At 47.7% G+C, this 12,958-nt stretch overlaps 3 protein-coding genes across 3 annotated transcripts; 1 reads left to right on the top strand and 2 right to left on the bottom strand.

The window, feature by feature from the left end:
* Positions 1–249: 249 nt before the first annotated feature.
* On the bottom strand, positions 250–2,258 carry BDCG_01069 (cytochrome b561). The gene is made up of 4 exons (XM_045416577.1): positions 1,757–2,258; positions 1,651–1,685; positions 1,506–1,568; positions 250–1,414 (listed from the first exon to the last, which is right to left on the bottom strand). The coding sequence occupies exons 1-4, from the start codon at positions 1,890–1,892 to the stop codon at positions 911–913; spliced, it is 738 nt and encodes a 245-aa protein (XP_045272277.1). The 5' UTR covers positions 1,893–2,258; the 3' UTR covers positions 250–910.
* Positions 2,259–2,365: 107 nt separating this feature from the next.
* Positions 2,366–4,433, top strand: BDCG_01068 (allantoicase). The gene has a single exon (XM_045416576.1). The coding sequence runs from the start codon at positions 2,995–2,997 to the stop codon at positions 4,123–4,125; it is 1,131 nt and encodes a 376-aa protein (XP_045272276.1). The 5' UTR covers positions 2,366–2,994; the 3' UTR covers positions 4,126–4,433.
* Positions 3,080–12,848, bottom strand: BDCG_01067 (sensor histidine kinase/response regulator). Its single transcript, XM_045416575.1, has 5 exons — positions 9,595–12,848; positions 8,309–9,499; positions 7,370–8,232; positions 6,758–7,295; positions 3,080–6,688 (listed from the first exon to the last, which is right to left on the bottom strand). Exons 1-5 carry the CDS (start codon positions 12,546–12,548, stop codon positions 5,029–5,031), a joined length of 7,206 nt encoding a protein of 2,401 aa, XP_045272275.1. The 5' UTR covers positions 12,549–12,848; the 3' UTR covers positions 3,080–5,028.
* Positions 12,849–12,958: the final 110 nt, after the last annotated feature.

The following is a 12,958-nucleotide window of genomic DNA, read 5'->3' as shown; positions in this document are numbered from 1 at the left end:
TCCCTTTCTTAGCTGATCGCTGAAAGCTAAAGCTTGTTTGTCTTTCATTTCTGAATGATGATGGCGGCTAGCTCTGCGATCACGCTTCAACGATTCCCGACCACCCACCAGCTCTCTGCTAGAGATACAGAGATGAAACTTGGAGATAATGAGCTGCTGAGGAGGTGCGAGACACAGGAAATGTGATCGGGTAGAGGGCGCTCTGCGTATTATCGTGCGTTGAAGGAGCAGATGGGTATATACAGTCAGAGCACTGAAGCAGACAAGCTCTGTATTTTATTTATTTTCATTATAAATTTTGAGAAGATTTTCATGAAAGACATTAAATGAGAGCTTTTAGTTCATAGAAAACAGCATTATCAAGTCAATGCAACTTATTTTCAGAAGATTGAAAATGTATAAACAAAGCTGTTATTTCCTCAATCATTATTTTAACTAAGCAAACTAATCGACGACCTCACAAAACTCCAGGAAACTGAGATCCGAAATATTATATAAAAAGATAAATAAGTTATATCAGTCGATTCCCCGGATCACATTCAGCTAAATGCTCAGCAGAGTGAGAATGAATCAGAAAAGTCCCTAGTGCATATCCCAAGAAACGCTCCGGCGACACCGAACTGTAGCAGAAGGAGAGATCCGGAACAGATATATCAAGAAATGGAAAAGGTGAGCAATCATTTCCCCAAACTCACCACGGATCCGTAGTATTATATATTCCAACTTGAGAAACCCAATTCAACCAAATAGAGGTCGATGCCAAAAGAAAAACACTAAAAGAAGAATAGGTTATGTATGTCTCACCGGCGGCTCTCCCATATTCATATACTAGCATACACCCCACTCCACTCCACTCCACTCCACTCCACTCCCCTAGTTAACCCTAACCCTAACCACATTACCTCTCCAGCTAAAAAATCTTCATCTTCTGCTTCTTAATCCTGGCCCCAACCCCTGCCAGCACCAGAACGGCGGCCACCAACACCGCCCACAGCTTAATGTGTAACGTAGTCATATTATAATCTGTCTGGGTCGCTGCCGCCACCGTCGCCAGCTCCAACACAAGCAGCACGTATCCACTGACCCGGTGATACTTGTAGATCTTTTTGCCATTGTCCACACTCCCGAAGGCAAACGTGGGGTAGAAATACTGTGCGGCGCCCACAAGCGCCTGCAGGAAGATGAAGATGTAGGTGATGAGGCCCATGATGCCGTGCACGGAGTGGAGGCGGTACTCGGGGTGCGGGGCTTTGTTTATTTCGATGATGATGAGGGCGGAGACGAAGCAGAGGTTGGCGACGGCGAGGAGGCCGAAATGGGCGAGGGTGCCGCTGCGCTTTTGAGCGGGGGTGTGGGTTGGCTGGAGGATGAGGATGGCTTGGGTTGTTAGGAGAATGGCGGCGGAGTTGAGGAGCTGGAGTTAATTATTTTTATTATTTTAGAGGCTGTAAGTCGTAGGATATATAGATGGCTCGAAGGAGGTAAGATGGCGAGTGCTTGCTTACCGGGTGCGGGGAGAAGAATATGAGCTCGTGGGAGAAGACGCCATTCCAGACGAGAGCGGCAAGCTGGATATCGCAATGTCTAGTTAGAGTACGGGTTGTTTTCTGGCACGTTGTCGTGATATATCCCGTATCATCATGTACTCACTATCCAAATACCCGCTTGGGCAATAGTTGCCGAGCCTGTGTGGACATTATCAGCGTACTCTATATGATTAACGTCAATAGCTATGTTTCGCTGCTGGATCACTTACCTGTGACCAAATTTGTCACCAGCGCCTGGCCTTCCTTCTGGCTGACATCTCCTGGCCTGCCCAGCAGAGGCTCCTGCTCATCGTTCCCGCCGATAGCTACGGGGCTCTGTTCTGGGATCCCGGTTGCAGAGGCCATGATATGTATGTAATGCACGATATAATGTTTATGATGCTGCTAAACAGCAAACACAAGAAAAAACCGTATCTGAATGAGACGGTTACGGAAGACTCTCTGATTCTCTTCCAGACGACAGATGCTTTTTATCAACTATTGTTGTTGAAGGTGGTTATGAACAATGGCGGGGTGTGAGGTGAGACGGGCAAGACTCAATATTGAGTTGACCTTGAAGCGAGAATCAGCACTTGCGCAATTGGCCAGCTCACGATTGGCCGAGACTGTGAACGACGAAGGCCTCTTCCAAGGTTTGTTCGACTTGCCTGAACCTGCAACTAGTTAAGCATCAACTCTGGGGCCACTGGTCTAGCTAAGTTGCAAGTGACCCGCTAGAGACCGCTAGTGACCCGATAGTGGGCGATGACATCAATATGATTCATATATATAGTGTAATTAGTTACCGGCTTGCGCCAAGTGATGCTGAAGACTTTAATATTTATTATATTAGTAGAGTAGTAGTTAGTGTAAATGATCAAGACTCTCCCCAAGCGGTAATATTAAAACCGAATTTTAGTGTAACTAAAGTGTCTGAAGACTGCTCTGCCATCCGCGAATAGACCCTTTTTCGGGCAATTCTCTTTTGGACTCCATGTGCGAGTTGCAGTGGTTGTTCGCGTGGGGGAATGGTTGCAACAGGAAAATGGCTTCAAGCCCAACTTCGACCACAATTCGTCGGCGACCTCCGCATTCCAATTGAATTTGTACGTAACAAGATATGAGGAAATATACTCTTTGCATCCAATTCCCTCGTACTACCCGCTCGGTGCCGCCCCTTGTTTTCCCTGTTTGAGATGTATAAAGCAGGCCAGCTTCCTCGCGTCCATATATATCTATCTATCAATCAACGTGGGCAATTGTATAAACTATATAATAAATAATATTTAAAGGCTTCGGAGTAGTTATCCACTTGCCCCGCATCTGCCCGCCCTCATTCTCTCAATTTTCTTTAATCAATCCTTATCTAATATTTCAACCAAAAATCAAAAAGAAGAAGAATAAAAAAAGAAAAAAGCGAAGACAAAGGAGAATCAGAAACAAAAGTAGATAAAAAATACCAATCAAGATGGAAACCCACAAAGATAAAACTATAACCCCCCTCACCACCGCTGCCGATATCGACAAGACCTTCTCCTCAACAACTACAAACCTCGTCTCCTCCTCTCTAAACGCCACCATCCTCGCCTGTTCCGACGAGTACTTCGCCGCAGCCTCAAACCTCCTCACCCCAACCCCGCCAATCCACCGCCCTGGCGTCTTCGTACACACAGGAGCCTGGTACGACGGCTGGGAAACGCGCCGCCACAACCCGGAAGAATTTGACTGGGCCGTAATCAAGTTAGGCGTCGGCAGCGGTGTCGTCGTTGGCGTGGAAATCGACACGGCGCATTTCTACGGCAATTACGGCGAGAGTGTTCTTGTCGAGGGTACTCACATTGATAAACGGGACGGTGCGGAGGCCGGGGACGCCGAGGTCGTCAAGCCTACTTTTAACGGCTGGACGACTATTCTGCCCAAGCAGCCGTGCGGGCCTTCGCGGCGCCAAGGCTGGTTGCTATCTCGCCCCTCGGACCCAATTACTCATGTACGCGTCAGGATGTATCCTGATGGGGGGTTTGCGCGGGTTAGGTTATATGGGCATGCCGTGCCGGGCCCTGCACCGGCGCCCAAGGCGATAGTAGCGTCGGCGGAAGGATCTGCGACGACGGAGTTGGAGGAGCTCTCCTCAGCGCTGATGGGAGGTCTTGTTGTTTCTGCTAGTAACCAACATTTCACCCCCGCATCGAATACCTTACTTCCCGGCCGTGGGGAGCATATGGGTGACGGTTGGGAAACTGCTCGTTCGCGGACACCGGGCCATGTAGACTGGGCGGTTGTTAAGCTCGGGTTGGTAGGGACGATAGAGAAGGTCGTGGTTGATACGAAGGACTTCCGAGGAAACTTCCCAAGGGCGGTTAGGGTGCATGGGTTCCTGAAGAAGGATGTTAAGGAGGGACAGGATCCAAAGTTTGATGATGAAGGGTGGGTGGAGGTTGTACGGGGAGATCAGCCGTGCAAGGCGGATTTGGAACATGTGTTTGAAGGGGGATTGTTGGGTAGTGAAGTTGGAGGGAAGGCGTTTAGCCATGTTATGTTGACAATGGTGCCAGATGGAGGGGTCAAGAGGTTCAGGGTGTTTGGCAGGAGGGCTGTGTGAAGAACGAGTGCTTCACCTTATTTTATTCATTAAACCTGTAAATAAGGGGAAATGCACATCTCTAGAACTTAGTATACAGTTGTAAGTGTGGAAATCAAAACTTTTCGGTCCTCATATAAGGAGATTTCCATTCACCAAATTCTATCACTGGTCACCATTTTAGGGGACTATACAATAATAATAATAATAATAAATAAATAATAAAAAAACAGAACCTAGATAACACAGTGAACCAGCATTGCCCCATTTTTATGGTAACACTATAGAAACATTATATGTGCCGTGGAGAAGAGTCAAGAGGAGTAAAATAAATCGGGGGTTGAAAGGGAGAAAACGGGGGAAATTGAAAAAAGATAATGTCACTCGAGATATATACATACGTGCAAAAAGGACAAAGAATTGAAAATAAGGAAGAAGAAAAAAAAGAAAAGAAAAGAAAAAGAAAAGAAAAGGAAAGAAAAGACATAAAATGCCAGTATTTTGGTATATTTCCTTCATTCCCATTCCATATATGCGGTGGTAAGCCCCCTTTGCCATGCAGTTGGTTTTATCATATCGTTATCATCGGACGTTGCTTGTCGTAAAAGAAAAAGTGACAAAATGTGTACAAATGAAACAAAATTAAACAGAAACCAAGGCTCCAACAAAAAGAAGGGAGATAATTATAAAGGGCAAGAACATCCACCCATCCATCCATCCATAAGTGAAGAAGCTAAACGGGCAGAAACTGGGGGAAATGCAGAAATTCTAAATATTTACTAGAACCCATCCCTGAGTTCTTTTTAGACACGAAGAAGAAAAAGAAGATAAAAGAAAAAAGAAAAAATAGGTATAAACCGATCGGAGCGGGGGGAGACATGTCTAGCACAGCGCCAGTTGAATGTTTGCCGTCAGAAGCGATCGTTATTTAGACGGCTCCACAAGTGCGGAGCTCTCTCCATTCCCACTCGTATTGGTGTGAGTGCTTGATATGGTATCAGCAGCGGCAGCAGCAGCAGCATCAGGAGAAGTAGTCTGTGCGGCGCTGAAGGAGGCACCCGCGGGAGGGCTGTCGGGCGGTTTCGAGCCGTTCGGCATAAACGCATATAGATCCCCAGGCTTTCCCTTAATGGAGGTTTTGGATTCAAATTCAGGAACGATGTTGGTTTGCGGTTCCTCTTCAACGGGAGAAGGACCAGAAGCAGCCGCAGTCGAGCGTGCCCGGCGCCGTCGACATCCCCATCTCGGGAGCTCGGACTCCATCGAAGGTGCTAGATACTGATCAAGCATCCTTTTCAGTACATCAGACCTGACGGGTTTAGCGAGGTAATTGTTCATGCCGGCGTCGATGCATTTTTCGCGATCCCCTTCAATAGCACTGGCGGTCATGGCTATTACGAGAACATCGTTGACGCACGGGTCCAAATCCTCACGAATCCTCCGCGTAGCATTATATCCGTCCAGAACCGGCATTTGAACGTCCATTAGGACAAGGTGGAAAGGGTTTCCTTCTGCAGATGCACGTCTAAGAGCTTCCACAGCCTGCTGACCATCGCTAAACGCCTCGCACTCTAGTCCCAAATTCCTAACGAAAGTCACTGCAATTTTTTGGTTGATTGGGTTATCTTCGGCAATGCAGACGCGGATCCTGTTTCGGGCGAGAGACTTGAGATCCCTGACTGCCTGTCTCATGGGAATCTGTTTCTTCTCTTGAGTGCCATCTTGAGACCATGGCATTTTGACCACAGCGTTCTTCGGGGCTTTGTTAAATACCAGTGTAAAGGTAACGGTCGTGCCCACCCCTTCCTCTGATTGCAGCCAAATTTTGCCACCAAGCACATCCTCTATTATTGCTTTGCAGATGCTCAACCCAAGCCCACTCCCTCCGTATGATCTCGCTGTCGAACTGTCAGCCTGGGAGAATGGCCTGAAAAGTCGAACCAACTGTTCTCCGGAAATTCCAATCCCAGTATCGGCAACTTTACACGTGATACGAATACGGCCTTCATCCTCATCAGTTACCTTGGCTTTGACCGTAACGGAGCCTTTTGGCGTGAACTTGTAGCTGTTGCTTAGCAGGTTCATAAATATCTGGTGGAGACGAACAGGATCTCCCATAACCAATAAATTGGGATCAACACCATCTAGGTCCTCGATAGTCTTCAGTCCGCAATCACGGTGAGTATAACGAAGGGCGCGAACAACCTCCGCTATGGTTTCTCTGAGGTTGAGGGGAACTGTCGAAACTTTCATCTTGCCAGCTTCGAGCTTGGAGAAGTCGAGAATGTCGTTAATCAGCGTTAATAGCGTATCCGCGCAGACACGGATCGATTCGACGTAGCCATCCTGCTCTCGGTCCAAGCTGGTCTTTTTAAGTAATTCTGACAACCCAATGACCCCGTTCATTGGCGTGCGCAAATCATGAGAAACGTTAGCCAGAAATATTGACTTGGCCTTTGCAGCGTCTTCTTTGAGCTTAACGTTATGTTTAGCTTCCGCTTCTGCAACCTTGGACTTTCGTTCCGCTTCCCTGGCGAGTGCCAAGGCACGTTTCTGCGCTTCAACCATGGCGGCGTTGGCAGCACTAGAAGGAAAAGTCAGCAAACTGGCAAGAATGGCAAGAATGGCATGTGTTTGTGTTACAGTAACTTACCTGACTTTACTCGCGTTCCGATAAAGGAAAGCGTTTGCCAGTGAGATTCCAACTTGATTACACACAAGGCGGAGCACAACTAAATTACGTTGAGTAAACGAATTGGGTTTACCCTCAACGTGAATCACCCCAAGAAGATTGTTGGCTTGGATAATAGGTAGGGCAATAACGGATTTCCCATGCGGGTTTCGGGCGGCGTAGGCTTCACTGACGTTGGAGAAACGCTCGTCATCGAGGACATTATGGACAAGGACCGGTTCCCTCGTCCGTAGAGTATAATGCGTGATTTGCTGTGCCATTTTGTCCTCTACTTCAGAAAACGCGAGGCCATCGGCGAAAGCTACATCTCCATTTTCGTGATCGCTAGCCGCAGCAACTAGCCAACCATAAGGTTCAAAGTCCGTGACCACAACCGCTAATTCGGAACCGCTACAGGACTCGAGTATTATGCCAACCATTTTGGTAAGCAATTTCTCTATGTGTAATTCAGAGGACATGACTTGGCTAAATTCAAGTATGCTGGACAAGTCGATAATATCTGAAAATAAAAAATGTACGAGGTTAGAAATTTCACTATATCTCGAGAATAAGGGTTGCATTGCGAAGCCTTACCTAGACCAAGCCCGGATATATCCAAAGACCTCTGGTCAGCATGTTCCTCATTCTCCTCCAACCATTCTCGTTTACGTTCAGCTTCAAGCTGTGGATGGATGGAGTTAGACGCTGGCTCCGTAGTCCTCGGAACATTGAGTATCGAATCAATAGTTTGACAACCAACATCATTAGATCTTGATGTAGGAGATCCAACTCTTAAAAGCCACTCATGTTTTTCCGAGAGGTGCTTAGCTTTACCCGTCGCGCTGATACGGTTCCACGCTGCGATTGCTTCCTGCAGCATAAATTTAGCAGCCCGTTTAACGCCACGTCGAACGAGGAAGTCGACTTGAAGCTCGAGAGCAAGGGCTTCTTCCAGAGGCCAATTGTGTAGCTGGGCATGATCGAGCGCTGCCTCAAAGGCAATGAGAGCACTCTGGAACTTGCCGGACGCCTCGCAGATCAGGCCTTCGAGTATTAATGACCACGCACCGTAATTCACATCGCAAGCGCGGGTCTTAAAGTCGACCTCCTTCTTGTACTCTTTAACCTGGTTGATGGTCTCTTCGACGCCAGGTCGGGATGGATCATCAAGGTGGCGGTTAAGCATGGATAATGAAAGGAAAAAATACGTTTGGGTAGCAGCACGGAGGGACCAGAGGCCGGCCAACGATTTCGTCATTTCAGTGCCAATCTCCACTGCTTTCTCGTAGTAGCCGTAGGAGTACAGTGGCACCAAACTCATTGCACGATACATGTTTAGGGCGTGGGAGTTCAAGCCAGGAAGAGCAATATACTTCTCGCTGTCGTGCTGATCGTCGGATAGTATATGATCCGCAGAGTTGATAAATGTTTTCCCCTGGAGAGCACGTGCGGCTTGCCTAAAAACTCAGAACTCAGCAACATATTCACCCACGAGAGAAAACGAAGTGGTAGTTAAAAATTGAGGAACCTTACCGGACAGAAACGATATAGACCCCGCCACGTGGGTCGTTTTCCCAATCGCCAATTTCCTCTGGCGCATAATTACACAGCGCCTCCAACTCAGACAGGTCATGGCCTAGACAAAATCGAGTGAATACCATAGCGGATATATTCATAAGAATCAAGTATCGTTCACCCAGCAAAAACGCAGCTTCCATAGCACTTTCGAGGCGTGGTAATGTCGTTGACATGGGTACCCTCATATGATTAACGGAATAATTGTGGATAGTAACAGCCCGCGCTAGAATCCAGGGTTCATCGAAGCGGTCTAGGAGATCGACAGCAGAGTCGCTGAGCTTGACGCCAAGTTCAAGATCTTTGTATCGGCTCATCGCAACCATGGATATGTATGTGCACAGAACGGCGACCTGCGAAAAGGCTCCACGAAACAGATAGATATTCATCATTTCAATCCCCAGCTGGAGAAACGTCAACGGCTCCCCCCAAACACACACTGACATAGCTTCGGCCATCAACGACCCAAGAGTGATCAACGTCTTGTCCTGGCTAAGCGGTACAGAGAAAACGACATCGAGATCGGCAGCTTTAAGATATGCGCTGAGTTTCTCGTATGCCTCATCGCAAGCTTCCCAGGAGCTTGGCCTGTTGATTTTCACACCCAGCTCATCCATGCTTGTGAACAAGGCCTCAAGGGCACCGGAAATATCGCTTCTTTGGGCGAGTATCTTGCTTTTTAATTTCCATGCCCTCGCCTTGCACACAGGAGAATGAGCGCGCTTGAACACCACCTCAAGAAGTTCCATGGCTTCCTTGTTTTTCCCACTAGATATTAGCATTTCAGCGGTTTGAATATGGAGCTCTCGTGTTTCCTCATAGTAAACATCTTCAGCATTGCTATCCCATGGGTCATCCTGTAGCAGGTAGAGACAAGCTTGAAAATAGCTTAGCGCGGTAGCCTTCGCCCCAGACTGGAAAGCGCTCCGAGCGGCGTAGTACAGCGCATCTCTATATTTGATCCGTTCGTGAACTCGCTGCTTGATTAATCTTGCTGCACACTGAATATGCTGAGCTCGCGAATACAATGAAGTGCTGTCATTTGGACCGTATTTCATCACGGTTTTTGCAGCAATGAAATGCATCTTCTCTTGGTTATGGCACTCTCTCATACTTGCTACGGCTTGGGCGTAGCGATCGTGGGCGAATCTAAATTTCGAACGAATAAATTAGTGCTCTTCCATATAGATGACAAGCGAATATATGGGGAAAAGAAAGAAAAGGAATCGTTTTGAGAAGCTTACCTAAATTCATCATCAGTTTCACCGGGGATTATAATATACATTTGGAGTAAGTGCTGAAGTCCTGAAACCATCCCTCTTTTACTTTGCGTCAAGGGTGCCCGGTGCGGACATGTAATGTCCTCTAGGGGTTCTCCACCCAAGGCGAACAGAAACTCTCCGGAGAGCAACCTCTGAACTAATGTGAAGGAAAATGGACTGCCTAACAATGCAGCCCATAAAAGAATCGAGCGGGATTCCGAGGGAAGCTCTTGGAGCCGTTTGGCGATGAAATCTGTGCCGAGGCCTTCACCATAGCTAGGGGACACAAATTCCGTAAATATCCTGTCCAAGTCGAACTGCCAGGCTGAGTCTCTCCAAGAATACCAAATGCAGTTCTTTTGATAGCAGGTCTCAAGGATCATTCGCATGTAGAACGGAATTCCTCGACTTTTCTCTTGGACGACTGCGGAAAGGGGAAGCAGCCTCTTGTTAGGAGGTTGGTGCATCGTGGCAGCAACATATTCGTGAACCTCGTCATCATTTAATGGGCTTAGTTCGATCCTGGTTACATTGGCCATGTCGGTCTGGAAAAGCGCTTTTAATTCAGGGGAATTTATTTCTTCTGGTCGGCTCGTAATCATAAGAACGCATCGGATTTTAGTTCTGACAATCTCAAGCAAAATCTGCACGCTTTCCACATCGGCGTACTGGATATCATCCAAAGCGACGCATATCAGCTTCTGAAACGACATAATCCTCAATGTTTCAATAAGAGTATCCGCGAATCTGAGCATAGCGTTGGATGATGGCCCATGGCAAAAATCATTCAATGTCTGACCCGCGCTTAAACTGGTAAAGTGGGCATCTTGGGAATGAAATGATTCCTCTGTCTCCTCTTTAAGCACTTGAAGGGGTGTAGCAGTAGTCTTTAAGAAGTTCACGGACTCGCTCATCGTCCCAACAGGGTAGATTAAATTTTCTGGTAGGCCAAGGATTTTGTGGAGGGATAGCCATATTGGCTGCAGGGTCATGCGTATTGAGCTGTGGTAATCAGAAGAAACGTCACGCTCAGAAAAAATCTGACGAAGAAGACTAGCAAGAATTTTAAAAAATGGCTCAAAAGGAACTCGGCGTGAACGATCGAGGCGAGCAACTGCGATATAGCCATGTTTCCGGATTTCTGGTTGTAGTCGGTTTAAAAGATCTGATTTTCCGAGGCCAGCAACACCGGATATGCTGATCACCTCACAACGACCGCTTTGCCGGTACTTTGCCTGCACCTTTCGCCGTCCTAGAGGTGCAAGGGAATCGAATTGGCCCTGGTTACTGAGGCTGGAAGCAAAATGACTTTCGCGATCATTGATATCGCCAGAATTCTTTGAATCGGTGGGACTCTTAACTCTATTGGAGAGAAGTAGTGTTTTTTGACTTGAGGTAGAATCTGCGCTGCAGTTTGAGTCTTGTGTTGACGAATGCGCAAGAGCGTAAGGGCTAGATGTAGAACTGCTCCGTATGGCAGCAATACCGTATGATCCAGAGTCACTGGAGCCATCCCCAATTTCAATGCCATCCACGCGACTATCAGACACGGAAGAGCCTGAACTGAGAGCATAGAGGGAGTGAATTGACTTCGCCGCAGCTTGGGCAAGAGTAGCTTGTTGGCGTTTTTGGACTTTGTCAATAATTTGAAGGATCTTTTCATGTTCTTCTCTCCGTCCAAACATAGTCGCTGGCAGGGCAAAAAACGATGAAACATCGCGCTGGGCTATGACGAAATTTTTTAATCCCTCATGATCGCCATCGCCTAGTAGTCTTGAAATTTGCTGAAGATCCCACTTCACTGAAGAAATCGTGTGGTACCTATCATCGATCTGTTTGTGGGTCATTTTTTGGATAACGGCGGCGGCTGCATCTGGTACATCCATCCTCTTGGATGAAACCGTAGGTAATGTTTTGCCGAGCACATTTTGCACAACTTCAACTGGATCACTCGCATCGAATGCAGGTTGTCCCGCAAGCATCGACCAAAACAACACACCGAGAGCGTATATATCAGTGCGACTATCAGGCTCTGTTGGTAATCTTCCAGTTTGTTCCGGTGCGACGAATTGCAACTTATTTTTCACGCCGAAATCGCGTGTTAGGATCGACCAACCTTCACTCAATGCATTATCGAAAGATCTGGCGCCATTTCCCGTGTTTGAAAGTTTCACTGCGCCTGTCTCGGCATTATAATGGAAGGCATCGGGTCTGATTTCACCGTGAATGCATTTCAGGCCATAATGCAATAATTCCAGACATTCGCATGCACCGATGGCAAAATCCAAAAACGTTGCGATGGGAACTTGGGCCCCTAGGGATGAGCATTCCGCTAATACCTCTCCCCCATACGTCTGGAAAAAGATAGGCCCGAAGCCTACATATTCTTTTAACTGATTTGGACCCTGGGATTCGTAGATTGTAACCAACAAGGGACCGGGATCGCCAGGCTGAGGGGCGAGGCGAATAATGTCGATGGGGCGGACCGTGTGTTTGCATTCGGGATCTGATATCTGGATAATTGATTTCAGTATATGGAACTCGCGTTCCAGCCTTATAACATGGCTCGAAACGCGAGCCACTACGGGTACCCATGAGGCATCCGGATCGTTGCGAGAGGAGGAAATATCGCTACTTGATTCGCTGAGGCTACTTCGCCAATTATTTCGAGAGTAGGATGATCTGTTTTCGATCCGGGGGGAGGTGTGCGCAGAGGTCAATGTGGACTCTTTCGATCGTGAGGAGGAGGAAGGAGTTAAAATGGGCACATCTGCATCCGAAGCAAGTCTCACGCCTGTAACGTGCCAATGATCATAGGAGGAACGGAAAGGTCTGAGATTCTGGTGCCAGATGTAGCCGGGTAATTGCGCTAAGCGCTCAAACAGGCGCCCTGGAGGAAGAGGTAAGTCCTCTCCAAGTATATGGCTGTCGTCCATCGTGGGTGGCGGGGGAGAGGAAGAGGGGATTGGCGTCAAGCTGTGCAAAAAATTGCGACAAAAACAGGTTTAAGCATAGCGGTCGGTTCCGACAGACGTAGCGGAGAGAGCGGCAATGGGCGTCAAGGATCGCTGAATCAAAGAGCGGACATTCCTTAGACGACCTCTAACCGGACGCCATAAGGCAGAATAAAATTGGAATTGGAGACAAGCTGGCTGGCCAGATGTCTGGCGGAGAAGGACTTTCGAGGGAGGATCGTTGCCTTCGGTAGTTGATGTTGGCGATCAGCTGGGTCGAAAGGCCGCAAAACGGCTTGCTGTGGCTGCTTCGGGTCTAGCTGTTTTCCTAGCCGCTTTTGGTCTTGGCAATTCCGCCACGCCAATTGCCGCCGAAGAAGGGCATTATTTAT

This window comes from Blastomyces dermatitidis (genome assembly GCF_000003525.1).
Source record: "Blastomyces dermatitidis ER-3 genomic scaffold supercont1.1, whole genome shotgun sequence".
Lineage (NCBI taxonomy): Eukaryota > Fungi > Ascomycota > Eurotiomycetes > Onygenales > Ajellomycetaceae > Blastomyces > Blastomyces dermatitidis.
This window is presented reverse-complemented; position numbering and strand designations above follow the sequence as displayed.